We start from the raw sequence: 27,879 nt of genomic DNA on the forward strand, positions 1-27,879 counted from the left end.
CCGTAAGATTGTCTGTAGACGTGTTTTTATGACAATCAGCGCCACTCCTTCATGCACGTTGTCCATAATTGGATTATTTGGATTATGTATTAAGTAGGTATGTTCACATTTAAATATCTACTACATACCACTATACCACTATACCTACATAGTACTCTTAGCTTGCAGCATACTTCCTACAAGAAAATAACAATATACAGCTCAATTTAGTTCCTAATTTCTAGAAGCTCAGAAGTGCAACAATGAATTATATAATAACCAGCCTTGTTAATATTCAAGGCCAGTTTTAAACTAAAACGTTGAACTAGATTTACTAAATTATGCTAGACCAGTGCTACAAGGTCATCCATATATTACGTCACAGCAGTAGATCACGCCAAATGTGACAATATGTGTTAAACAATAGAAACAAGCGTGATAATTAGGGCCCATTTAGGTATACCTACAATGCGAGAACTCGTATCTCGCACGAGTCGCACGCGAGTTTCACTATTTTCCGGGGTACGATTTATGTGGTCAACAGTCCACAACCGCAGTTAGATGTATCTAACTAAAATCGCATTCAGGGATGTGTGCGTCATGTAAATGAGCCCCTAAGAGAGAGAGAGAGAGGTTACCAAAAAGTCAAAATATATGGAAGCTTTTATTACGTATTTTTCCGGAAACGTTCGTATTTGTCATGCTAGTTCAGACAGCGTCAGTACTGAGACCCCTGAGACAGACTGAAATGGCCTGACACGTTCATACGTTTCCTTAAAAATAAGAAGGAAAAGTTTTTGGCACTGCATTTCTATAAGTACTTATATAATAGGAGTCTCATATATGAAGCACTAGCTTTTGCCCGCGGCTTCGCTCGCGTTAGAAGGAGACAAAAAGTAGCCTATGCATGCATTTAAATACCACGATTTGAGCAGCGTGATTGAGTAGCATAGCATGTTACACTATTACATTTTTTATAAATATTCCAAAATTACTCGAGTGATGGTTGTAAACGTTGACACAATTGAATCAAGCGATTGCGTTTCCATACCAAACAAAACTTCGACAAATCATATGTGTGGTGATGGCACAGAATATATAATAGTACAGTGATGGTGACTTTGAGTTTGCCTGCTGGCGTTTTATGCTTCCAATGTTATCACCAGGGAGCGTACTTTTCGTGCCGATGACATCAATTTGACGTCACGCTCCATATAGGGTGATCACAAATTATTTTATTGTTAATTATTAATCATTAGTCATCAATCATTTTAAGTTATGAATTTCTTTGCATGGTAATGAATGCAAGAAGGATGGTGTGCTTTACGTTAGAGAGAAATTCTCTTTTCTACGTATTTATTGTAATGTGTTGTTAACAATACTATTTAATTAAATTTATTTATAAAAACAAGTCAAATAATTTTATTCACGTTTCACATTTTAAGTAGGTATTATTTATGCCACATGTAAATGGACTACTGTATTTGAAGTAATTTGTACACGATTAAAATGATTGACGACTAATGATTAATAATTTACAATAAAACTATTTGGGATCACCCTATACGGAGCGTGACGTCAGATTAATGTCATCGGCATGAAAAGTACGCTCCCTGGTTATCACTTATCTACGTGGATAAGACAACCGTCACTCTCACTCTGACATACTTGCGAAAACGTGACGGATGCTTTATTCACATAGACAAGTGATAAAATTGGTAGCATAATACGCCGCCGGCTGGTCCGTGCACATGTAAGAATATCGTTAATTAATTATAATATTTTGAAACAGCAAACATGTCTAGTTTTTTTTGACGTTTATTAATTGGTTTATGCATATGTAACTTGTTTACATATAAATATGTTTTAAAACGCGCTTAAATATGTATTTAAGGCCATCAATTAGCTAAGTATAATCAACGTTGACTTTTATTACGTATATCACCAAATTATAACAATGACGAGTTTTAATAGGATTTGTATTGCGTCATTTTTATATTAGGTACTCATATTTTGTTTCCTGTCGCTTTTTTGGTAGGTATACAGCGTGTGGATTCCATACGGGCGAATAATGTATCCAGTTATAGTATCTCATCATACGAATAATTTTGTTAAAAAGTGTATTTAATTAAGAGTAATTATTTTTTTAATATATCCAAGCACCAATGTACGTGTACGCCGTCCAACTTAATTTGACATGACATAAACGTCATGCTGGGCGGGCAAACGGGCTTTGTGTGTTCGATATTAGATTGACTTGTCATAGTTTTGACACTTACTTAGTAGAGTTAATTGTAAGCCCGTTTCTCAACAGCCGTGGATGTAACATCTATCGCAGGTGTAGCTATGGCTTTTTTTAGAAAAAAAAAAGAATTTTTCCCCTCACTAGCTCGGAAACACGTGTTTTGTCCTTTAATACCAGCGGGTAAAAACGCATTTTATCCACTAGTGGGTAAAGTAATTTGACCTTGAATAAAGTCATATTAACTGCTTTAAAATTGATAAAAGTAGGTGAATCTAGTAATAAAGATGATTTACCACCTGTGGAACTACTGGAAGCAGTGATAAACGCATTTTTTGCTAGTTTCCTCGCTATAGTGAGGGGAAAAGTTTTGTGTTACACTCGGGTGCAAATGTGTTTTACTTCTCGTGTTTTAAAAAACTCGCAAGTTCAGGATTCTATTCTCGAACCACTCGCTTCGCTCGTGGTTCAACTATAGAATCCTTTCACTTGCTCGTTTTTCAATTCCACACTCGGCGTTAAAATACAACTTTGCCCCCTTGTATAACAAATAACTATAAGAAAACTAACTATGTCTGTTTCCTATAATGGACCTAACTATATGCCGAAGTTAACGGAATTCAATAAAAACACGGTGTATTGTAGTGGATACTTGCCATTTGGATAGATAATTAGCGATTGAGAATCGTTTTTGGGCGTTTTCCAAATTAAATCCCGAATATCGAATTTCACCAGATCTGAACGTGTTTGGGCTCATTCTTCTCAGACTCATGAGCTGATTCGATCCCGACGATAAAAAATGTGTCCCAAATTTTCCATACAAAATTCGAGTTTCCAATACGTCACGCTCGTAGTAAGTTCATACTAAAAACCTGACGTAAAAGGAAAAAAAAATAGGACACTTTTTTTAGGGTTCCGTAGTCAACTAGGAACCCTTATAGTTTCGGTGGTTTCGCCATGTCTGTCTGTCCGTCCGTCCGTCCGTCCGTCCGCGGATAATCTGAGTAACCGTTAGCACTAGAAAGCTAAAATTTGGTACCAATATGTATATCAATCACGCCAACAAAGTGCAAAAATAAAAAATGGAAAAAAATGTTTTATTAGGGTACCCCCCTACATGTAAAGTGGGGGCTGACTTTTTTTTTTCATTCCAACCCCAACGTGTGATATATTGTTGGATAGGTATTTAAAAATGAATAACGGTTTACTAAGATCGTTTTTTGATAATATTAACATTTTCGGAAATAATCGCTCCTAAAGGAAAAAAAAAGTGCGTTCCCCCCTCTAACTTTTGAACCATAAGTTTAAAAAATATGAAAATAATCATAAAAGTAGAACTTTATAAAGACTTTCTAGAAAAATTGTTTTGAACTTGATAGGTTCAGTAGTTTTTGAGAAAAATACGGAAAACTACGGAACCCTACACTGAGCGTGGCCCGACACGCTCTTGGCCGGTTTTTATCGTCGGGAATCAGCTCGTGAGTCTGATATGAATGAGCCCAAACACGTCCAGATCTGGTGAAATTCAATATTCGGGATTTAATTTGGAAAACGCCCTTTTACGAGCCTTATTGACAAAACTTCAAGCATTGCTATTCACTCTGAATAATTTATTTAATTTTTCGATACATACGATTCGGTGCAATGGCCTACCTTTGTGTAAACATACCTACCTGTCTATTTGTTATTCTGTGTAAACATTACGTACCTAACTAAAAAGCACTTTTCGATCCTATCATACCGACATATTATATCACCTACATTTTATTACTCACTCAATTCGCTCATATTGTATGTAAATTACCTTCTATTGACACATTAAACGATAAAATGGCAGATTTATCTGTCGCCTGCCAAATTAGAGGCCTGAAACCTAGCCAACGTCACAATCGCTTACGCTCCATGAGCGTGTCGTGCTCTCTATCGCTCTTCAGGGTACGTAGCCAAATGAACAAACGTTCGTTCTTCCGCATTGGCGCGACAGAACTATACCACAGATTATTAATAAGTTACTAACGTAACAGATTCTTCACGTGCCCGCAAAACGACAAATACCTACGGTTTATTTAACTAATACTTTTAAGTTACTACGTAAAACTCAGAAGAACTAGATACGTGGTATACGATTATACAGGTGGGCGCGTGGCGTCCCTCGGCCACTTGTTCATTCGAATGAACGGCTAGCGTGAAAAGGTACTTAACGCGCGACCGCGATCAAGTGACGTAGGCCTGGGTGCGTAGCCGGCGAAATAGCCGAATGGCACAAAACGCGAAACGCTCGCTCGTGCGTATTGGTGCGACAGAGCCAGAATACCTTTTGCGGCGTTTCGTTTTCGTTTCGCGTCGCAGAAATGCCATTCGGCTACGGCACCTGGGTGGCTAGCCGAATGGCACAATCGCTCACGAAACGCTCACGAAACGAAGCGCTAGTAGACATCTATCTCTATCGCGCTTGCGTATTGGCGCGACAGAGCCAGCGGCGTATCGCTTTCGTTTGGCGTCGGAGAAATGCCATTCGGCTACGGGGCCTGGCTATACTGTGTTTCGATCGGCCTCTAGCGTCAATGATTTCAGCTAGGCCCGGCCGGCTGTCGCGAAAGAGCCAGACTGCGTTTCAATCGCCACGTAGCGTCAACGATTGTCACTTCGGCTAGGCCGGCAGGTATTTCAATCGAAAATAGATCTTAATGCGATCATTTAGTGTACAATCGTGAGATGAAAAGTTGTCAATTGATTCTATTGAAGTTAAAGTCACGAATTATGGTTGTCAATTACCGCAAATTAATTTGGACCGGACAAAACGACATTTAGATGCATTTTGCACTTCTTTTAGTAGAAATTTGAGCCATGAATGAGTTTTTGAAGTTTGTAATGCGTTACTCGATAAAGTAAGAGCGTTTTCACACTATCCGATCCGATATCGGATGTAGGAAGGATGTCAAAGATGACGACTTTAAAACCAATATCTGTGCTCATCACACAAATAAATGCCCTTACCAGGATTCCAACACATGACCATCGGCATAGCAGCCAGGATCACTACCTAGTAGTCAGACCGGTCGTCAAAGTATCTACATACATACTTCTTTACTTATTGTGCAATATTCAGATATGGAGGATAGAGATTTACATTATTTACAATAGTGCTTGCTAAGTGTGATCTAGTGTACTATTGTACTACTTTTAGTCACGGCTGTCACGATTTGACCTTTATTGTCGCCTAACAGGCTGAACTGTATATTGACAATGACATTCCATGTCCAGTGCCTTACCTTATATTGTGGTATGTAGAAATTGTAGAATCCACATTCTTCCCGATAGGTGTTGTAAAGTCGTCTCGGAGATTAGTTCAAAAGTGATGTGATGTCATTTGATATTTGCCAGTCGCTTTTCAGTGAAGGAAAACATCATGAGAAAACCGGACTAATTCCAATAAGGCCTAGTTACCCTTCGGGTTGGAAGTTCAGATGGCAGAATCGCTTTCGTAAAACTAACGCCAAATCTTGTCAAAGCGGACCCCAGTCTCTCATGAGCCGGGGCGAAGGGATAATGCAAGGAGGATGATGATATTGATGTTAAGTGATGTGGGCGATGGGCTAGCAACCTGTCACTGCGATAGGTATACTCGTATTTATCACAATTTCGGTTTCTTTCAACTCGTTAATTGTTAAGAGTGGCACTGAAACTTGAGCAGTTTCATATGCTTTGTTTCTCTTTGGGAAGACACGTTAAGACTGGCGTGAATTTATGTATAGGCATCTGCCGCGATTGCAGGGTACGCTGGTTCGATTCCAGCCTCAGGCACTGGAGGCCTTGGTCACTTTTTTCTTTCATATGTGTAATTTATTTCGGTTTTAATTTATATATATAAGGTCCTAATTTATTAGATGCAGATATTTTTACAGCTGATAGTACTCGGTCTCTGGAGTATATTAAACCGTGAAACATTATAGCTTTTACGATGTTTTTTGGAGAAAACGGAAAAACAAATTTGCTACGTAAAAACACCCTGTTTATGTGATTATTAAATGAAAACTCATTGAACAGATTCTAGTACCTCTTTTACGTACCACTTAATAACTGTAACTGGCCCCGTAGCCGAATGGCATTTCTCCGACGCCAAACGAAAGCGATACGCCGCTGGCTCTGTCGCGCCAATACGCAAGCGCGATAGAGATAGATATCTACTAGCGCTTCGTTTCGTGAGCGTTTCGTGAGCGATTGTGCCATTCGGCTAGCCACCCTGGCCACTTCAATGACATGTGCAGTTTTCCCGCCGAACCTTTACGACATTTACAACAAACAATTGTTGACATGACAGACAGTGTTATTGTGACATGTGATAATGCACATGATGATTTTTTTTAGACGAAATTATAATTAATTTTTTTGTTAGGAAAATGAAATCAAAAAAGTTACATGAAAAGATTTCTTAATTTATATTTAAAGTTAATTATTTTAATGTAAAGTATCATGTGTTAAAATATCTGCAACTAATAAATTAGGACCTTATATAGTGGTGTGACTACTTTAAGATAGCACAAGTTGAAATATTTTCAATAGAATATAATTTGACTTGTGTTAATTAGAAGCACTAAAACTTTTTATGTCCGCTGTCTTCATCTTTTGGATAGGACATCTTTTGGATTTATTTATTTAAACACATATGTGTGTGTATTTAAATATGTGAAGGACCAGTAGCGTCACAATTCCGAACGATGCTATACAAGGCTCGACTAACCGTGGCGTGGGAGGGGACACGATTAGAACCTTGTCACTACGTCAACCGGCCTAGCAGAAGTGACATCTTTGACGATACGTGGCGAAAACGCAGGCTCAGTCACGCCACTACAGAAGCACACCTAATAAATAAATAAATATTGGAAATCTAATCCCCAAATCCCCAATCTAAGCAAAGCCTGTACTATTTATTTATTTATTTAATCTTTATTGCACAAAAGAAAAATCTTACAGTACAAAAAGGCGGACTTAATGCTTTAAGGCATTCTCTACCAGTCAACCTCGAGGCTAAGCAGAGAGACTGTGAGCGGTGCTACAATTTCAACAGTAAAAGGAAATAAAAGAAAGCATACTAAATAAACTATAAACATAAGTACACATATAATCTACAAATACATATACATACATATAACTATACACACACACATATATATATACATATATATCATACGAAACATGTGAAACTAAGAGTTTTTCCCCTCACTAACTCGGAAACACGTGTTTTGTCCTTTAATAGCAGCGGGTAAAAACGCATTTTATCCACTAGTGGGTAAAGTAATTTGACCTTGAATAAAGTCAAATTAACTGCTTTAAAATTGATAAAAGTAGGTGAATCTAGTAATAAAGATGATTTACCACCTGTGGAACTACTGGAAGCAGTGATAAACGCATTTTTTGCGTTGTAGTTTCCTCGCTATAGTGAGGGGAAAAGTTTTGTGTTACACTCGGGTGCAAATGTATTTTACTTCTCGTGTGTTAAAAAAACTCGCAAGTTCAGGATTCTATTCTCGAACCACTCGCTTCGCTCGTGGTTCAACTATAGAATCCTTTCACTTGCTCGTTTTTCAATTCCACACTCGGCGTTAAAATACAACTTTGCCCCCTTGTATAACAAATAACTATTTCATTCTGCTAGCAAAGAAAGCTCGTAAGGATTTTTTGAAAGCGAACTTAGTTGGGGCGCTTACTATGGGTGCTTGTACCTCTGACAATGACGATTAAATATATGAAAGAAGCTCATTCCTACGCGCACAGCCTAAGCTTGTGTAGACGAACGCGTACCATGCTTGTATGAGTGAGATAAGACAGGTCAACTGGTCTCATTCTTGACAGGCGGTAACTTTGAGGTGCTTTTAGCGGAAAGCAGGGAAGCATAGAGTATATTGAATAATATGGTAGTGGCTATACTGTCGATAGTTATCATCCTCTTTGCGTTATCCCGGCGAGCCTGGGGTCCGACTGGACAACTAATTTGGCGTAGGCACTAGTTTTTACGAAAGCGACTGCCATCTGACCTTCCCACCCGAAGGGTAAACTAGACCTTATTGGAATTAGTCGGGTTTCCTCACGATGTTTTCCTCCACCGAGAAGCGACTGGCAAATATCAAATGACATTTCGCACATAAGTTCCGAAAAGCTCATTGGTTCTAGCCAGAGTTGGAACCCGCGACACCCGGAACGAAAGTCGGTTTTTTTTTTAAGTCTATATTTGTCCAATAGTACTCTTTATTATATTATACTGTGGTCGCTCTGTGGCGCCCTACAGAAGAGTGACAGAGAGGGCTAGCTAATACGAAGCGTGTGCGCGATTGTGACGTTGGTTAGGTTAGAAGCTGTCATTGTAATGTCATTGCTGATTTTATGTTGCATTTGTTTTGAACGGTTACACCACACAATGGTTGTGAACTAAATAAATTGACCGCAGACATCTTTTAGCACCGCAATAGGTTTATTTTAGTAGCTTGAACGTAAGCATTAAGAGCGATTGACTTGCAACACTTGAGCTTTCGGTTAAGTAACAATCAAAGTCTACCGGCGGTTTCACGGGACAAATGCGAAATTCTCTGAAAATTGTGTAGTGTAAAAGGTGCTTTATCTAAAACATTGTCTCCGCCTTACGTGTATGTGTCTTGTATAAAAATTGACATATTTCTATGTTATTCACGCGCCATTATACGCGCGCCATCCCAGACCTGGTTCGGATACGCTTAGTTCCGTCTTTTATACATGACCACTTATCTAGCTGACGGCTAGGAGGAAACCTCGTCGAATACCGGGTCAGCAGTATCCAATGAGGATTACCTTACCTCTGGAAAAAAACACTTACCTAGCTTGTAACTTAGTCCATCCTTAAGTTTCTTCCCCTGGAACTGCGGGTAGCTATACGCGCGCCATCCCAGACCTGGTTGGTTGACGCCATACACCACATCTTCGCTCATAAGGCAGGTGTCTTGCTCACACGACCATTCCGTCTTCTTCGTTCTTTCGTCGTGCACGCATTCGCTGTTGACAAACATTATAATTGTTAAATGAAGCTCAAACAAACTCTCTTGCTAATCCTGTAAGGTATTGAAAGTGCAAGCACACAATGCTCGTCGTTAAGCTGAGTTTTCTAGAATAAACGTATTTAATTTATCACGGCAACTTGCATGACAGTTTTCTTAAGAAGGTTTCCGGTAATTTATAGAAATTTTCAGAATTGTTTTCGGCGTTTCTGCGGACATTTTCTTTATTCTAACATGCAGCATGTAAAGGGTTATTATGATAAGTTATTATTCATAAGCATATCAATATTATTGTTGACGAGATATGAACGCTCCTCTACATTTATTTTAAAACATCTTTTATGTAACCATGTCTCTATAGCAAATAACAATTACATTCATTTAATTTCAAATGATGCAAAAACTGGCCTAAAACAGAACTTGTCTGAAAAATAATAGTAGTATTATTAGCTAGACTTCCTAAGTCATTGTATCGATTTATAAATCTAATTTAAAACTCGAATTTAGATAACATAAAGCCTTATTCAGGAAGGTAGGTGGACCTGTTTCGATTTCAAGTTATATATTGATTTGCATTTTAAAGATCGAGCTAGACTGCCACGAAATATCGATTTAAACGGTTCAATTTACAACGTGCTGTTAAATTAATGATGAGTTTATTTTTGTACCTAAACCACAGATCACCTTAATTAATAGACGGAGCATTCAAGATAATTCAAAGCCATCAAACATAGGTTATCCCGTAGTAATTTAGTATGGAACCAAACGCAACCGCTTGTACCAGATGCGTCAACGTTTATACAAACGCACTCGTGTAATTTGAAGTTTATTACCTACCTATTTAAAAAAAAAGTTTTAGCGTTGAACCTGGGTAAATAGCCGAATGGCACAAACACTCATGAAACGCTCACGAAACGAAACGCTGGTAGATATCTATCTCTATCGCTCTTGCGTATTGGCGCGACAGAGCCAGACTACCTTTCGCGGCGTTTCGTTTTCGTTTGGAGTCGTAGAAATGCCATTCGGCTACGAGGCCAGGGCTGTTATAATGTAATGACGTGTCGTAAGAAATTGCGATGCTCAAATCGTGGTATTATACCAATAAACTTGTACCTGAGAAATGGCCAGAGGGGGCGCCACAAAACTTCAGGAATTGTGTCATTTTGTGTATTTTTTTCTTTGTAGTGTGACTACTATGAAAATAATTTAATTTGTTCTAAGAAAATTTAAAATAATTATGTGTGTCGACCAGCGCGCTCTTTATAATGCGGTGTCTAATGTAATCTGTGACCTAAACATAGACAACATAGTACAATATGACATAATTATGAGTGATGACTACATGATTTATGTCCACAATGAAAAATGACTAAGACCTAGGTCATTGTAGTCACCTTGGCTTTAACGGTTCTTTAGCGGATTTACGATACCCGGTGTAATATTAAAGACTATTGCATGAATATTGATGAGACTACATTCCATGGATATACAAAGGGTCATTTTTATAACTGGCAATATTTTGTAAGTTTATTTTGTAGTGTAGTGAGCATTTTCAGAATTCCCCCCCCAAATTAGCAAAAGTTGTTAACAATAATTAAATCGCTGTCAGTTTTGTGACGGCTTATAATGAAAAATTTACTGTTCATAAGGTAACGGCGGCTATCAACGCGGGTATCGAAATCGACGTCCATTACCGCCGCATTTGCAAATACGCATTTTATAGGCAAACCGATCAATTTCTTAAAAAAAGTTACTCACACAAAGGAAGCCTGTTTAGTTGACTAACGCACATATAGGCGATAGAGAGTGTGAATGAAAGAAGACGCTCGCTATTTGACAGTTTTTGCCACGGGGCCGCGAGAAGAGTTTGTGTCATACTGACGTGTGACGCTAAACCTAAGTGAACTCCAATCTCATTTAGTAGTTTATGTAATAATTATGGCAAACAGGTGAAAGTTATGCATTTCAAATTATTGTTTATAGTTTTCTACATGACTTCTGAGTACTTTTTACGTATTGTTTAGCCTGGAAATGTGTTTAAAGTGGAAATTAAAAGACAGCGGTGAAAGGCGCCATTTCGTGAGTAGATTCTATTACTGTGGTATACCACGGTAATAGTTAAAGTAGTGATATTAGTTCTTTTTGCTTTATTTTAAGTATATGTGATCAGTTATATAATGTCTTACAGTTGTTTCAATCTTGATCTATTCACGCTATCAAAGAACTATTTACGCGGTATGAAAATTATTCAACAAAACCTTAATTTTTAGCAAAAACTTCATGACTGATTTCGTAGTTTCTATGAAAACCGTTAATTTGTCAATTTTTTAAACATTGACATAAAGTCTGATGCTTACTTACCAGTTATGTAAACTTGGTTTTAATATAAGGTTGCAATATTTTATTTTGATTTGTAATGAAAATACATCTGTATGACTTTGTTTTTATGGGTCGGAATTAGATTTTATAATACTCCAATTTATGCCTATTACCGATGGTACGATCAGATAACCCTCGGTAATAGAATATATAAGAATCTATTACCGATCCATGCAATATTAGCCGTCTTAGCCGTCTTAGCCGTCTTAGCTGATCGCTGGGATAGTCAGCTCCTCATACACTGGACTAGAATGCACTCGGTGGTGGCCACCTACACATATAACTGAGTGTATGTGGCTGTTACCAAGGCACTTTAATTAGAATTAGAATAAGTTTTTAAAAATGTATTTTGCTCACTGTATGGACTTTGGTCTGAAATAAAGATATTTTATTTTATTTTATTTTTTTTTTTTATTTTAATATTTGTTTGGGTCGGTAATGGGTTCCTATAGAAGTATCTATTACCGAGCGACATATTAGTCTTGTATCAAAATATGACATTTAGTGTATCGTAAGTACAGATTTCTTAGGTGAAACTGAGTCTTCTGTGGGTATTCATAAAGGAGGATAGTATAGGTATATGTATTTGTCATAATTTGTATATTCAACCGTCGGTATTAAGCTCCGAATTTTGAGATGGGTTTCTATTTACCGATGGCAGAAAAACACTGTCATTCATACCCTCGGTAATGAAATCTCAATTCGCGTTAATAGAACTGCAACCTGTTCATTACCACGGTAATAGAAAATTTAGGTATGTTGGCTTCAATAATCATTTTATGACATATAATAAACTAAAATGATCCTAAAACTCTTCAAAACTAATAGTTCAATAAATACTCTTCCATAAAAAAAATATTTGTGGTCGTTAATGAGCTTTGATACCCTTAATTTTTTGGTATCTTTTGAAATCTGCCTTAAGTACCACGTTAATAGGCGCCATTACCTTATTCTGAATGTAGATTATCGCTTATAGTTTATGTAATGCGAACTCAAAAACAATATTTTTATTGAAATTGTATGCTTAATTATCGTCACAAAACTGACAGTGAGTTAATTTTTGGCAACAACTTTCGCTAATTGGAGGGTCCAAAATTCTGAAAATACCCAGGTACCTTAATTTTACCCAAAAAAAAACGAAATTTCCATAAGTTAAGGACATCAAGTGTGCTGCGGTGCATTAGACTAAAACTCGCCCGAATCCCAAATCGTTAGTGTTTTTGAGACAGGACAGAATGAGCTTATATTGACCGGGATATAGACCATGATTTCGCGATAATTACGGTCTAAGTATATCCCGGTCAATACAAGTCTTATGAAACTAACCGTGAACTTTTGACTTTTGATTGGCAGAAAATATGTTTCGATGCCACTTAGAATAAATTTAAGACGAAAATGTTTGCCTTAAATTTATTCTTAGCCTAACCGTAAATCTTTCAAAACTCTTAGAATGAAAGGGGTAAAGTTGAGGTAACATTGAAAGAAATATGGTGATTGATATTTTATCCAACAAATGTTGGTTATAAAACGTACACCCCGTATTTGTCCTATCGGTCTTTGTGGTGTCAATCAAGTCATCAGTGCTATGCGCATACGGTGTTCATTACAAAACGATGCGCAGGATTTGATTTACTACTTGTCCTACTGAGTAACACAGCTTTATGCATTCAAATTGTAGCCTAGTTACAGCCGCAAAAAGAGTATTAAAATAATAAGGGCGCCACCGTCTATGCAAAACGGGTTGCATGTGGCAACTATTTTGACAGATTTTGCCACTTTTGCTATGAGGACAGTTAAGTACTGCCACAGTATAATAAAGAGTACTATCGTACAGTATGGCCACTCCCGCTCCCCGCTGAAAGTGCCGCCCACCCCCTCTCGGTTACCTCACAGTCACCGCCTGTCAAAAACGCGAACAGTCGACCTGTCATATCTCACTCATACAATCATGGTACGCGTTCACCTACACGAGCTTAGAATGTGTGCTAGGAACGCGCCTCTTGTGTATAGTAAAAAAAATGTTCAAGCTGTAGACCTACCTATATGGAATTAAAGGAAATAAAACAGAAATTTAAGATTAATGACTTTCTGAATAATGTTAATAAGAATATTAAGAATTGGCAGGCATTTCTTTGCTGTACTAATAAATTAGACATTCGATTTTTTAATAAGTACCTTTGAGAGACTTAGGTAAGAACATTTAAATATTTTCGAAAATCTATACGAACTTTAACAAAGCACGTCGTCAAAATGCTCTAGATAAGATATAGATAGATATGTTTGTATCAAAAGAGACGTCATTGAAGAAACGTCACTTTAAGACATTGACATATCTAATCCATATCGAATCTAGAGCTAATTTTAGATTTTTATATGAATCACACCGAACGATCGGATCTTATCTGACAGCTAAACAATTGTTTGAAGAAGGTTGAAAATGAGTATGTATAGGCAAATGTGGCAAAATGTGGCAAAACAAAAGTGCCTTGTTAAACATAAATATTTGTGGCGTTCATTTCATAGCAAAAGGAACCAAATTGTCGCTTAAGCATTAAGCGGTATTTCCGGACCGATACGACCTTCAAATCTTCAAGAAAAGAGCGAAGGTACACCTATCTTAAAGGCCGGAAACGCACCTCCAACACCTCTGGTATTTCGGGTGTCCATGGGCGGCGGTGATCGCTTACCATCAGGCGACCTGTCTGCTCGTTTGCCTCCTATCCCATACAAAAAAAATCACGTCACAGCTGTTTATACATACTATGTAATTTCATATTATGAAAATACTAGCAATTTTCGCTCTTATAGTAATCGACGCCAAACCTTTGAAAATGAAAATGAAATGAAAATGATTACAGTCTGCGACCCCCGAAATACCATAAACGGGGCAGGCCGGGGTTCGGGCAGACCAAAAAGGAGATGGCGGGATAACCTGCGGGCGTAACACTAGAGTTCGATCAACTTTATCGCCTCGGTGCGGCCCTATCACACTTACAAATTGCTAAAAGGACGGCCGTTTTATCGTTTATCACGCGACCATGCTTGCCTGCCTGGACGCAAAATGGTGGGAAAACGCCGACAACAGGGTCGAGTGGAAAAAATTAGGGGAGCCCTTTGCGCTGGGCAACGGAACACTAAAGCCCGCTTCAGACTATATGCGCGCAAATCACGGCGCGACGCGAGTGGATTCGGTACGCAGAAAGTTCCACACAACGTAGTGATTTAAGACGATACGGTAGGGGTCAATTCTCCATACAAACGCTCTCGACTATTTCCTCCCTGGTTTTTGAAGATAGAGCAATGATTTTTTCAACACAGATTGTTATTATTTTTATCTGTGTCGGACCGTTTTGATTTTTTTGATATTCTGCTTTTTAAAGATTCTAGAGCCAATCAAAAATTTCCGAAAACGGCCTTTTTCATTGTGGCGCAAAAAAGGTGTGATACTCAAGATTGGTAACAATTAACCAAAAAAGCTAAACGGTCCGACATAGATTATTTCATTGTTATTCAGATTCTCAAATTTCGTTCCGATTGATTAAGTTTTGAAGGAGGAAAGAGTCGAGAGCGGAACCTCGATTTTAAAGATTTTTTTTAAATATTTGACTGAGTTGTTCTTAATGGACAATTTTTTTTCGATTAATCTAGTTAATAACACTTGTATATTTAACTAAAATTCCCAAGTTGAAAGGGGGGCTCCTTTCCATTTTAGCATTTTCGCTACCGTATCCTCTTAATGCTCTTTGATCGCGCCGTGATTCGCGCATAGTCTGGAGCGGGCTTTAAAGACAAGTAAGTGGGACACTAAAAGAGGCTAAAAAAAAAACTTAAAACGAAGTTTTTACGGTAGTAATCGACGTAATCTGTTTACAACACCCATTAATCCTTTTTAAAACTGATGTCACCTCATTGTAAATTATAAAGGACACCAGCTGTCTCGAATTATGTTTATTATAATAAATTAGGCAATGATGTAACCGTTTAAAAAAAATACAAAATGACAAATCACTAAATTGATTGTATATTCATTCACTCGTTTAAAGATGTGCTAATCGAAAATGAATATATTCATATTTGACGACTATACAAATACATTGCTTCAATTCAAAACTTGTTATTTAAAAAAAAAATCAATAAAACGTAGTCCTTGAAAACTATGCGAAAAAATGAATACAAAATACAATAAATCAATCAAGATATTTATTGTAAAGTACAATAGACACAATATCAAGATGTTAAATATAGGGTGCATTGGGGTAATTTCGAAGCACCGTAATGCTCGGGTAATTTCGAAAGGGGAATCTTGATATGATGGAAATAATTAAAACCGAAATAAATTACACATATGAAAGAAAAACTGAACAAGGCCTCTGGTGCCTGAGGCTGGAATCGAACCAGCGTACTCTGCAATTGCGGCAGATGACTGTATAATTGTATATAGTGGTGTGACTACTTTAAGATAGCACAAGTTGAAATATTTTCAATAGATTATAATTTAACTTGTGTTAATTAGGATGGAAATAATGGTGATGTTTTTTTATGTGACTTTCGAAATTACCCAATGCACCCTAGATGCAGAGAAAGTGTCAATAACATCTATCTATGTACTCGACTTTATGACTTATATGTTAGGGATGTGGATACATACTTTTGGCACTTTGTACGTAACTATATTTAATATCTTGACTGTACCTACGTAGGTCCTACTCACCAACATAAAATTAAATGTAGACGTAATATGACTCAATTCGTTTTTCATTTTGACGGTTGACAGGTGATGAAACTTTGATCTCGGAATGTGAGCTTATTTTAGCTAATTTTATATTAAAACTGGAGGTCAATGTCTGTTCCATTTGGCTGCGACACATACCTACGGAAGATAATTGTGTTTAATCTGTTTACTCCAAAAATAACTACATATTGTGTAAATGTTGTAGGAGGTAGGGCATAGCGAATGATATTCCGTTTTGTGTGGTAGCTCTAGCTATCTCGCTCGAATCTAGAGAAGAGCTCAATTGGGGAAGTACCTAATACGCCTTACAGGGTACGTAGCCGAATGGCATAAACGCTCACGAAACGAAACGCTCGTATATATCTATCTCTGTTGCTCGAGCGTATTGGCACGACAGAGCCAGAGTACTTTTCGCGGCGTTTCGTTTTCGTTTGGCGTCGCAGAAATGCCATTCGCCTACGGCACCTGGCCCCGTAGCCGAATGGCATTTCTCCGACGCCAAACGAAAGCGATACGCCGCTGGCTCTGTCGCGCCAATACGCAAGCGCGATAGAGATAGATATCTACTAGCGCTTCGTTTCGTGAGCGTTTCGTGAGCGATTGTGCCATTCGGCTAGCCACCCTGAAGACCGCAGCCAAATAGCACTAGACCCTACTCATAGTGTTCCTGCCGGTGAGTTCCGTCTATTGTCCTTTGAGTCGTCGGCAACCCAAACCCTCCTTGGAACTTGTACACTTCTTTTTGCTACTCAACACAGCAAAAAGGAGTGTACAAGTTTCTAATGGGTTGGCAACGCGCATGTATTTATATATTATATATATCGTTGTCTGAGTACCCACAACACAAGCCTTCTTGAGCTTACCGTGAGCTTCAGTCAATCTGTGTAAGAATATCCTATAATAATATTCTCAATGGCAACATGGAGAGTTTTCTCATTAAAATTCCAGTTATTCACGGATATTTTGAGAATGTTTTTTAGTGTAAATTTGTTAGAAAAATTGTTCCACACTGCTATTTCACTCTTACACCATTACAAGTACCTAAATAGATATAGTGCGAAAAGATTTGCCTTCGTACTATTACGGAAACATACGAACGTGTCATGCTATTTCAGCCAGTCTCAGTACACGATGTATTGACATTGACTGAACTAGCATGACAAATACGAACGTTTCCGGAAAAATACGAAGGAAACCCTTTTTGCACTACATCTGGAACAGCCTAGGCTCAACGCTAAGGCACTGGTCCCATTGCGAGCTAGTAAGCTATGAGCTATCTGCTATAAAAACCGAACAAAAGATAAGCACTCCCGTGCAAATACAGACACGGCGATTTTGATAGCTCACCGCTGGGCGAGTAACTATAAACATCGCCGTGTCTCTTTTTAACCCCCGACGCAAAAACGACGGGGTGTTATAAGTTTGACGTGTCTGTCTGTGTGTGTGTCTGTCTGTGGCATCGTAGCTCCCGAACGGATGAACCGATTTCGATTTAGTTTTTTTTTGTTTGAAAGCCGAGTTAGTCGGGAGTGTTCTTAGCCATGTTTTATGAAAATGGGTCCACTATGTCGCGGTCGGGGGTTTTTTCAAAATTTTAATTTTGAGGTTAGGTTATATTTACACGGGAGTGATTATCTTTTGTTCGTTTTTATAGCCGATAGCTCATAGCTTACTAGCTCGCGGTGGGACCTGTGCCTAAAACTATTTCTTTTATAAATATCCTAAAATTACACACTACTACGGTAGAACATAATGTGTTTCGACCTTGAGTTGGCTTGAGTGCTCCGTCTAGTTGAAGTGGTCTGTGGTTTCAGCTAATCTTGGGATTTGATAGCTTTATCGATTCTCTATCTGTGGTGATAAGACTGATGTCTGTATTTTTATATTACCGGACTTCCCGTTTAAAAGGTAAACGTACTCTTATCATAGACGTTTATAAGCTCGCAATTTCTTAACCCCCGACGCAAAAACGACGGGGTGTTATAAGTTTGACGTGTCTGTCTGTCTGTCTGTATGTCTGTCTGTCTGTATGTCTGTCTTTCTGCCTGTTTATCTGTCCGTGTGTGTGTCTGTCTGTGGCTCGTAGCTCGTAGCTCCCGAACGGATGAACCGATTTCGATTTAGTTTTTTTTATTTGAAAGCTGTGTTAGTCGGGAGTGTTCTTAGCCATGTTTCATGAAAATCGGTCCACTAGGTCGCGGTCGGGGGTTTTTCAAAATTTTAATTTTGTGGTTAGGTTATTATATCATGACTCAATTTAAGCCCCATTTAGATGGTACGAGTTTCTCGCCTCGAACGTACGATTATCGAAGTACGAGAAAAAATATCGTATCATGTAAACTATGCGTACGATATCGCACGAGAGGGGGCGATAATCGCCTCGCCTTTGATATTTGTATGTCTCCGTGTAAACAAAACTCATATGCGAGAATCGTATACGAGTTTATACGCTACTCAGTCGAAATGAATTCAGTAGAAATCATGTAAAACATGGTGTTTTTATATTTATAGCTACCTCTCAGTAACTGCTAAAACCAAAAATAAATTCGGCTTATTAATATTATACAGTTAATGTTTACCTACTCACATTTTACCCCATATATCTATGGGGCAAAATGCCTACTATAATTTAAAAAAAATGTTATTTATATTCTATGTTTAATAGTATCCTAAACCTAATCGCAAGTATCGCAACCAAGATTTTATTAGCTAGGTAATGCTACGGTCGAAATCATTATTTTCCCTATTGTATATTATTGAGACCTTCATAAATCATTTATAGTGTTTTTAATATTATTGGGTACTATACATCTTAAATTCAAATAAATCCAAGGTAAATTATACCCAATATTATAAAAAAGCATATATGTGTTTATAATTAATTAATTAGCAACTAGGCACGCAAGTTAACAGGCAAAACTCGTATGAAAATCGGTTCGCTCCGATTCGTGCGATAATCGCACGTTCGAGAAAAAATGTCATACGAGAACCGGTTTAGACGAGTCGAGAAATGTTATGGAAATATCTCCCGAAAATTCTACTCTCCGTCTAAACTATTTCGCCTGGCGATAATCGCCTGGCGAGTCTCGCATACGATACTCGTATGCGAGTTTTTATTTCTCGCACTAATGTAAACGTTTTCGTACGATACTCGCCAGGCGATTATCGCATACGATATTCAACAAATGTCATACGAGTTTCTCGACCAAGACGGGCGAGAAACTCGTATCATCTAAATGGGGCGAGACGATAAAATAGCAGGCCGTCCCTATCGCACTATTTGTAAGTGCGATAGGGACGGCCTCACAGATGTCATATATACCATAGATCAAGCAAACGTATCTACTTAGCGTGTCAAATGAACTCAGTGAAATCCACTGAGTTGTCCGTCTTTACTCGCAGCTTGCAGCTTTCGGGCGTCAATTTTTGTAAGTTGAAGTCAACCAAAACATAAAAAATGCCTCGTTACGTGATATTCAATTGCAACAACACAAAAATTATGAACAATCAAGAGCCTGAGACATATTTAAAATTACAGGCAAGAATCAACTTCAGTACAAAATTTGACACGCTCGGCCCCTATACAAATATATGAATTTGTTTCTTCTAATCTAAATTAAGTTCTGTGGACGACCTGATATTTTAGCGTCTATCGCGCGGCCATGCTTCCCGTGCTGCCGGCGTATCATGCTTCTAATTTTATCACTTATCTTAGTGGATAAGACATCTGTCACGCTTTGGCAAGTATGTCAGTGTGAGAGTGACAGATGTCTTATCCACTTGGATAAGTGATAAAATTGGAAGAATAGTACGCCGGCTGGTCAGCTAAGCAGACGTGTTCGACTTGCCACAACTGATGTTTCATGTTGATTCTCCGTTGATGTAGATAAAATTGCACGTCGCAGAATAGATGCCACAATGACATGCCAGAATTAAACTTTTGCGATACACAGTTATGACATGTGTTACAACTAAACCAAACCATTCAAAACCATAGTAGTTCTAGTAGTTGGTAGTAGCAAGGATTAATTATATAAATAAATAAATAAATAAATATTGGGGACACCTTACACTGATCAACTTAGCCCCAAACTAAGCAAAGCTTGTACTATGGGGTGCTAAGCGACGATATACATACTTAAATAGATAAATACATACTTATATACATAAAAAACATCCATGACTCAGGAACAAATATCTGTGTTCATCACACAAATAAATGCCCTTACCGGGATTCGAACCCAGGACCGCGGCTCAGCAGGCAGGACTAGCTTTTACCCGCAGCTTCGCTCGCGTTAAATTCGAAATTGTGGAATGCTCCATACGAACTTCCACCCCCCATTTCAGGGAAGTGTGGGGTCAGAAAGAGACAAAAAGTAGCCTATGTCACTCTCCATCCCTTCACTGTATCCACTTGAAAAATCACGTCAATTCGTCGCTTCGTTTTGCCCTGAAAGACGGGCAAAAAACAGACACACACACTTACCCGTTTATAATTATCCAAACAGGGTAGGTAGAGAACATGGAACTCTCATTAAAAATAGAGGAGGAAGGGTCCCCCTTCACCCACCACTTTTTTAATGAGAGTCCCCTTTTGAACACAATCTTACTATAAAACAAATAATGATTAATGAGTCAGGTAAAATTTAGTGATGTGCAAGTTTCGGAAACTTTTCAAATAAAGGGAATTTAAGTTTATGAAATGGAAATTTTCCATCCATACAATTGTACATACAAAGTATGGAAAGTTTCCGAAGTTTTCCTATGTGAAAATTTCAGAATTTTGGAAACTTTCCGTCGGCACAACAGTAGGTAAATTTTGGTAAAATTACCAATAGACTCCACTGTTCTGTCACATTTTACTTGACAATGCCTTAAGATTTAAAGTGACATCTACTGGTACACTGTCCAGCACTGGTACGTTTACCTTATGTGATTTCGTATGTGACATCACAGTGTGTTAACAATTTCACGGTGATAATCTTATTAACGCTTTGCTGACGACAACGCGTATCTCTATAAAGTATTAAAACTGGAAGACCAAATTTGTTTGAAAAACATATAGCAACTCAAGAATGCCCCGATTTTTTCTCCTTCAAAAATATTTAGAGCCTTTTCTGAGAACCCACAAACATAAATAAAACATGAAATGTATAAGAATTGCTTGAAAAGACGCAGAAATAAAATATTTGAGCAAAAACTGTTTGCGGACGTCTTATTCCAAAATATCGTTTTATGCGTCGAAATTTCTTATTGTACATTTTTCAAAGTACTTAATGAAATCACAATACCGAATGTAAAGGCAGCTCTATAAGTATATGCTAATATTAGGTAAGTAGGTTGTAAGTGTTTAGAAGTGTAGGTACCTGAACCTTTATTTAAGTGTGTAGACGTGTACCTACCTTTATATTTACTGACTAAAACCAGAATAGTGCTAAATATTTAATTTGCTGCATGTCAAGTCTTTGAAAACACAAACAGACTAAGTATTAACATACTTGTAAGTTATTCTCTTTATTTACTTTGCTTCTTAGATTAGGCTATTTTATAATATGATTATATAAGTAAAATACAAAACCACATACAAAACAATACAAAATATATAAACACATTATAAAAAACCTAACCTAGGGTGCCGCCAGCAGCGGGGCAGGGCCCAAGTTGTCGGTGGTTAGGGCCGCAGAGAGAGGAACCGTCGGACTATCCGTGCCGTGTCCAAGATTACCGCCTTCTGCATCTGGCCCTTGATCCAGCCACCTAGCGAGAGTCTCTTAAGATGTTGGTCGAGACTCTTCGCTATGAGACCGTTCGCTGAAACTACTATAGGGACAATGATCGTTGAATCAACATCCCACATGGCGGTTATCTCGTGAGCCAAGTCTAGGTACTCTTGTAAGTTATTTCCTTTATTTATTTTGCTTCTTAGGTTAAGCTTTTTATAATATGGATATAAAAGTAAAATACAAAAACACATACAAAACAATATAAAAAAACATATAAACACATTATAAAAAACCTAACCTAGGGTGCCGCCAGCAGCGGGGCAGGGCCCAAGCTGCCGGTGGTTAGGGCTGCAGAGAGAGGAACCGTCGGACTATCCGCGCCGTGTCCAAGATCACCGCCTTCTGCATCTGGCCCTTGATCCAGCCACCTAGCGAGAGTCTCTTAAGATGTTGGTCGAGACTCTTCACTATGAGACCGTTCGCTGAAACGACTATCGGAACAATGATCGTTGAATCAACATCCCACATGGCGGTTATCTCGTGAGCCAAGTCTAGGTACTTACTGGACTTGTCCTTCTCGGCTTTCACGAGATTCTCATCATGGGGGATGGTGATGTCAACGAGCACTGCCCGGCGTTGCAGTCGATCTATTATCACAATGTCAGGCTTATTGGCTACAATAGTCCTGTCAGTGATAATAGATCGATCCCAATAGAGCGTGGCACGACCATTTTCAAGAACTGGCGCAGGTAAGTACTTGTAGTACGGTACTTCGCGGTCCACAAGGCCGTATTGAAGAGCAAGTTGCTGGTGAATAATCCTGGCTACGAGATTATGTCTGTGCAAGTACTCGCCGTTAGCAAGATGAGAACAACCGGAAATGATATGCCTGAGTGACTCTCCGGGACGGCGGCATGCCCGACAAATGTCGACCGTACCGTCCTTCAGGATATATTTCCGGTAGTTGTTCGTCATCATAACTTCGTCCGCAATTGCACAGGCAAAACCCTCGGTTTCTCCGAAGAGGTCCCCGAATCGTAACCAGTTCACCGATGCGAGTAGGTCTACATCGGGTCCCGTGAGGGCCTTGTAGAACCGCCCGTGTAGCTGCTTGCTCTCCCATACCGCCTTGCGGTCCGCAGTACTTAGTACCACAGGTTTGCGCCAGTTCTCTTTCGCCAAGGAGAGCGGCGTGAGGTTTCCGTCAACTGCCACCACATCACGATGCATCCCACACTCGTTGTTAAGGAAGTAATTCCTGAGATTGTACACCTCACGGTTGTGGAGATCTTTGGCGTTTAGGAAGCCTCGACCTCCGCACTTCCGTGGGATGTACAATCTCATAACAGACGAGCGCGGGTGTAACATACGATGTGTGGTAAGCAGTGAACGGACCCTCCGATCCAGGGCGTCCAGCTCAGTCTGGGTCCACCGTAGTATGCCAAAGGAGTATGTGAGTAGAGGCATTACCCAGGCGTTAAAGGCGCGCACTTTGTTGCCTCCTGACAAAAGACTGTTAAGGACTTTTGTGAGCCGACTGAAAAAGCGCTCCTTCACCGACCGTCTAATGCCAACATCCTCAATACCCAACGACTGTGACATACCAAGGTACTTATAGGTTTCTGATTCAGAGATAGATCTGAACGACATCGTCTCAGAAAGTTGTAAATTTTCTGAATTTACAACCTCCCCCCGCTGTACATGCATGACCGCACACTTATCGACACCAAACTCCATTCTGATGGCGGTACTGAAAACTTCAGTGGTTTTCAATAGCACCATCAGGTCTTGGGTGTTCGGTGCAAATAGTTTGAGATCGTCCATGTACAGAAGGTGAGAGATGACTTCACCCTCTCTCCGAAGCCGGCAACCTAGCCCAGAATCCTTCAGCAGCGTGCTGAGGGGATTCAGAGCAAGGCAGAACCATAATGGACTCAAACTGTCACCCTGGAATATTCCTCGCTCAATCCTTATGAAGTCCTGCGGGCCAGGGGGGCCATCCCTGCCTCCTGGTTGACGAAGGACTGTGGTCCACTGTCTCATACATGCAGCCAGGAAGGATATTAAAGCTGCATCAAGTTTATACAGCTCCAATACCCTTCTCAGCCATGAATGAGGCACCGAATCATAGGCCTTCTTATAGTCAATCCAAGCGGCCAAGATGGCTCCCTTGTTCCGCCGAACTTGTTGGCAGATGGTCATATCTATGAGGAGGAGCTCTTTAGTACCACGGGACCCAACCCTACATCCATTTTGAGCGGGAGCTTTATTATTATAGACAGCAAGCAATAATTTTGTTGAAATTATTAATAATAGGCTTCGAGAGTTGAAACATTTGAAAACAAATTGAAATGGCAGCAAGCCAAATGCTAGAATGAATGGCAGACCGATCACCTAGGCATTGATCTGACACCTAGCTCTTTAAATACATCTATAAGTGTGCCGTTCAGATTTGAGGAGTTCGGTTCTGACCATCATTAGCAGTTCCACTGCACTAAATGTCACTGTTCCGTACCTACGTATTCGAATTATACATTGAACCGGATTCCCCGTTCGTAGCAAGTTTATAGTAAAGTAATTGTGTAGAAAACGGTTCGATTCAGTCTTAAGAGGATACGTTAGCGAAAATGATAAAATGGAAAGGAGCGCCCCTTTCAACTTGGGAATTTTAGTTAAATATACAAGTGTTATTAACTAGATTTATCGAAAAAAAAATGTCCATTAAGAACAACTCAGTCAAAAGATATTTCAAAAAAATCTTTAAAATCGAGGTTCCGCTCTCGACTCTTTCCTCCTTCATAACTTAATCAATCGGAACGAAATTTGAGAATCTGAATAACAATAAAATAATCTATGTCGGATTGTTTAGCTTTTTTGGTTAATTGTTAACATTCTTGAATATCACACCTTTTTTTGCGCCACAATGAAAAAGGCCGTTTTTGGAAATTTTTGATTGGCTCTAGAGTCTTTAAAAAGCAGAATATCAAAAAAATCAAAACGGTCCGGCACAAATAAAAATAATAACAATGTGTGTTGAAAAAATCATCGCTCCATCTTCAAAAATCAGGGAGGAAATAGTCGAGAGCGTTTGTATGGAGAATTGACCCCTACCGTATCGTCTTAACTCTTAACTGATATTGTCCCCTGACTGCTTTGGTCTGGCAAATCGACCGCTTAATACGTAACAGCTGTCCGTGGTCCAGACCAGTTGTAAACGTCGCAAATTAAAAACAATTGTCGCGATCAAAGTAAACAAACTAACATTAGTTACAGACAGAGCAAGGCTAAATTCATTGTACCTGTTTTGGCAACATGTGTAATGGCAGTGCATTCGACTTGCAAAAAACGGTCGATACTAATTTAAAGCGGCTTTGAGGTAGAATCATAGGCATACAGGGTGTAACTTTTTATAACCGTCAATAATTAGGGCTATGTTCATATAGCTGATACAAAACCCAAAATATAAATTAAATACAGGTAGTAATGAAGCCAAATTTTTCTTAAATTACTATAAAACTATAAATTTTGTACACCAAATGCGCAACGTTGCAAATATGTAGCTGGAATTATAGTCCGATCAAATCGTTCCGCGCGTGACGTCGCGCTGTGCGATGGCTAGTCTAGGTGAAATTGAACGAAATATAAATACCACCTATTTAATTTTTGTACATAGCCAGTATATTATATGTGTAGAAGTTTAGTGAAACATCCCACCACTATACGAACAAAGGGACGTTTTGCTGAAAAATTACATATGAAGAAAGTATTGTGTCGGTTTTCATAGTTTTATTTCATGAGTAACTATCGCGCTAACCGAAGACAATATAAAAGTATTGCCGGTTACAAAAATTACACCCAATATATATTGTTTTGTAATATACAAGCCTACAAAAGTACAAATGGTGCCGATTAATTGGAGCTAAAATCCTATTTAGATATTTAGATATAATCTTTGGCTAGAATTAATTGATATAAACAATTCGAATGAAACTATTGTTTTGAATACAGATAAGACTTATAAAGGAAGTGATAAGAACCATGAAGGTAAAAATTGGAAAATATTTATGTAAAAAGTAGTTGGTAAATAAGGAAGTTTTTAAGCTAAACATACTCAAGGTAACCTACATACTAAGATAGATGAGCTTGAACCTTCCATGAGATTTTGAAATGTGCCGGAATTTGGTCCATATCATAAGTTCTCTAAAATATACTTAGGAGCACAGACCTACCATTCCGCTTACGCTTAAAGACTGCTGAAGTGTGCAAAAGAGAAGCTGTCACGTATGTGATTATCCTGTAAGTGGAAAAGAGGCAGACTACAAATGAAAAAACGTGACTATTCTTGATGACAGGCAGCGGCCGCTAGCGGCCTACTCAATTTAAGTTAACGGATTAATCGGATCTTCCAGTACAAATAGTTGTATTTAAAGGATACAGTGGGTGATTTCTGTTTCGATTAAACAGTTAGAAAAGCAAATTATTCATGGTATCATATCATACATAATTTCTGAACTTAATACTCCCAATGACACTTGACATTGGTCCAGTTTTGGTCTCACTTTGGATATTCGACAGTTCTTCTTTGTCATCCTACTTCTATGCTTAGGAGCGATAAATCGATCAGTCATTTGATTCATTTCACTCAACAACAAGTGAAAGTCGACTTTCGGCTCGTTTCATAAAACAACACTTGTGTTTTAATGCCATTCTTTATGCACCAGTTACATTTATCTATGAGTCATATTCTAGTCAAAAACGCATAATAGAGACTCTGATTTTAACACTGAATAACTGTTAAAATGTCAATTTTAACACATGTCATTAAAATTCGAAATTAAGTTAGCAAATCTCGATTTGTAGTTTTGAAAGGGTTAACTGTTGTTTGAAAACATATACAGATTATTATATCTGTAAACGATTTGGGTATCCTTCATATTTAGTCTAGAGCCAATTTGGCCACAACTCGTCTCCTTCACGATTTTCGTCGACATCTCTTCTAAATACCTAAAACAGGTATGGATATGTTCCTCGTTCTCTCCAGATTACAAATTGACCTGTTTTAGTTTAAGGAGGGGGGACGGGTCGAGAAAAAGGGGGAAAGATGGCGACCGACCATCATAGATATTTATTCACATCTTGAGTCCTATGGCACCAATCTGTTCGTGCAAGGTGTCATTTGAAAGCTTATTAAACCTACTTTAATTGTTTTCAAATAACTATACTCATAAAAGTAACCGTTTACGAAATATTTGAAAATATGTGCTTTTTTTTCGCGCATGAATTGCACAAGTACTAGTAAAAAATGCGTCTAACTCAATAAACAATAACTTTACCGCAATTGATGTTATTATAAAATATTTGCGTCTATTCATGCTCTTTCTAAAAATATAAGTTTCATTGGTATATGATAATATATAACCATGTAATTAAGAATTTTGTTTGGCAGGGGTTATCCTCCAGGTCGCATAAACGGGCGCTGACCGTAGTAAAGTATTCAATATTTTTGAGGTCTTATTTTACGGATCCATATGTGAGAGGTATCGCTTGAAAGATAATTAAACCTACTATAATTGTTTACACATAACTATAGTCATAAAGGTAGCTGTTTACAAAATATTTGAAAATATGTGTTTTTTATCGAGCATGAATCGCACAAGTACTGGTAAAAAATGCTTCTAAGTCAATAAACAATAACGTTACCGCAATTGATGTTATTATAAAATTTACGCGACTATTCATGAGCTTTCTAAGAATATAAGTTTTATTGGTAAGTGATAATATAACCATGAAATTACGAAT

At 38.4% G+C, this 27,879-nt stretch overlaps 1 protein-coding gene across 1 annotated transcript in view; it reads right to left on the reverse strand.

Moving 5' to 3' along the window:
* The window catches only part of LOC125237900 (tubulointerstitial nephritis antigen-like), an 85,274-nt gene that overhangs the window by 13,048 nt on the left and 44,347 nt on the right, over positions 1–27,879 (reverse strand). Inside the window, exon 4 of the mRNA XM_048145140.1 lies at positions 9,069–9,244. Within this exon, the coding sequence (XP_048001097.1) occupies positions 9,069–9,244 (176 nt within the window). The remainder of the gene's footprint in view (positions 1–9,068; positions 9,245–27,879) is intronic.

The sequence above is a fragment of the Leguminivora glycinivorella genome, chromosome 22 (assembly GCF_023078275.1).
Source record: "Leguminivora glycinivorella isolate SPB_JAAS2020 chromosome 22, LegGlyc_1.1, whole genome shotgun sequence".
In the NCBI taxonomy this organism is placed as follows: Eukaryota; Metazoa; Arthropoda; class Insecta; order Lepidoptera; family Tortricidae; genus Leguminivora; species Leguminivora glycinivorella.